The 1,871-nt window shown below is 47.9% G+C and overlaps 1 protein-coding gene across 1 annotated transcript; it reads left to right on the forward strand.

Annotated features, from left to right (window-relative positions):
* Positions 1 to 425: 425 nt before the first annotated feature.
* Positions 426 to 1,812, forward strand: PPTG_11708 (hypothetical protein; the record flags this gene model as incomplete). The annotated part of the gene is made up of 2 exons (XM_008906839.1): positions 426 to 1,701; positions 1,782 to 1,812. The coding sequence occupies exons 1-2, from the start codon at positions 665 to 667 to the stop codon at positions 1,810 to 1,812; spliced, it is 1,068 nt and encodes a 355-aa protein (XP_008905087.1). The 5' UTR covers positions 426 to 664.
* Between the last annotated feature and the right edge of the window lie 59 nt (positions 1,813 to 1,871).

The raw sequence follows: 1,871 nt of genomic DNA on the forward strand, positions 1-1,871 counted from the left end.
ATCGCTTGTCTCTTTTTCATTTTTACCGACCAGCACATGGGCTAATGCCAAGGCAGCTCAAACAACCTTTTCAACGGCAATCACTTCTCAATGGAGTGTAATACCTGGGTTGACATTTTCTCTTCCCTATTCGTCAAGCGGCGTTTTGCTTTGCTCTTTTACGGGAAGATTTTTTGTGGACAAGTGCATTGTGAAAAGCTTTCGCCTTGATCTCGGATTTGGGTCGAGTTCTACAGCACCAGTGTCAGGGTTTCGCCTCGACGACACGTTCTTTGATCCGTCTGGGATACCACTTGATTACTCTTACTTTACCAGCGTTTCGTCAACAAGTGCATTGAATCTTTCTCTCAGCTATCAATATCAAGGAACAAAAACAGGTAAAATCATTGGCGGCAGAGCTACAGCTATATTCATTCCAGGGGCTTCACTGATCACTGATACGATAAGTTATAGTGTGGTTTCGGGGGCGACGACAGTCTTCTCGAAACTAGTATCTGTTTCGTCCTCGAGTACTCTCATCATCCGTGCTGCTGGCATTATATGCCGCAATTCGGCCACCGAGACATTCCGCGCGCGCATATCAAGAAACGGGGATCCACTTTTTGATGGAGATTTTTCCTCAATATCCGGGGCAGTAGCAAATGGAACCTGTGAGCCTTTGACGATGCATTCTATGGTGGATGCTGCTGCTGGTTCGCACATAATTGCTATTGATGCAAAGACGTCGACAGTTGCAGGATTTCAGCTAAAGGGGATTCAACTGCAAATTGTTACCATTGAGAGAGGCGCCCTGCTCTCACAGGATTTATGCCAGTCTCGCTGCACTCGACACGGTCTTTGTCGGCTAGGTGTGTACAACACAGTGACGAACACCTGCAACTTGTATATGCTTCGCAACACTTCTTCTATGCCAACAGATTCAACACGAGTAACTTTCGTGCGGAATCAAGTTCCAGCCATTTCGGAAAACGCGTGGACAATTGTTCGCAACGCCAAGTGGACTCTCAGCCAGAATGTGTCTCTGCTGGCGCAATGCAAAGGGGACACATGTGGAATCAGTGTTTGCGCTGAAGCGTACACGCTGAAAGATCGCTGTCGGTGTGTTTGCCAATCTAGCAACAACTGTGTCGGCTTTGTGAACACAGATGGAACGTGCTATGGAATTACAGCGGCAGATCTTCGCCAAAACATACAGTCAGGGAAGTACAACACTTCCGGTGGAAGCACTATTCATCTGAATATGCCTCAGACTTGCCACGCCATCAAGACCGACGCACAAAATGCAACAAGTGGGCGATATGCGATTGCTACGAGTACAGGTATCTTTGATGCCTTTTGCAACATGACAGCTGATAGTGGCGAGGGCTACACAATTGTTCCGTGTGACATGGGTTCTAGTGACATCGACTGTCGAAGCACTACGAGTCCGAAAGATAGTGATACTTGTAAGGTGATGGGTCTTCGGCAAGTTGTGCCGCGTTCGTCAGGCCATCTTGTATCGATGCACCGCAAATTCGGTTCGTTATTTTTCGCTACTGTTCCTGGAGTGACGAACGCCTACGTCGGCGATACAGTGGATTTGCCAAGTGATGAAGATACTGTGCTGGATTGGACTGCAATTGATGGTGGGAAGTGGTGGCTGCGTGATAACGGAAGTGGTTGTGATGTTGTGTCCCCCGCTAATGCTCCAGACGAACGAAGGTGGCTAGGGATGCACTCTTCGTCAAATGGACAGAGTGTATTGGATGGTCTAAGCTTAAATTTCGATCCTCGTGGTTTAGCGACGACGAAGTACCTGTGCTCAACCAATGATGTTAGCCCGTCCATGTCGTGGAGCTTCGTTCTTCAAGACTCCTTTATCGGAAGTGGTG

This window comes from Phytophthora parasitica (assembly GCF_000247585.1).
Source record: "Phytophthora parasitica INRA-310 unplaced genomic scaffold supercont2.25, whole genome shotgun sequence".
Lineage (NCBI taxonomy): Eukaryota > Oomycota > Peronosporomycetes > Peronosporales > Peronosporaceae > Phytophthora > Phytophthora nicotianae.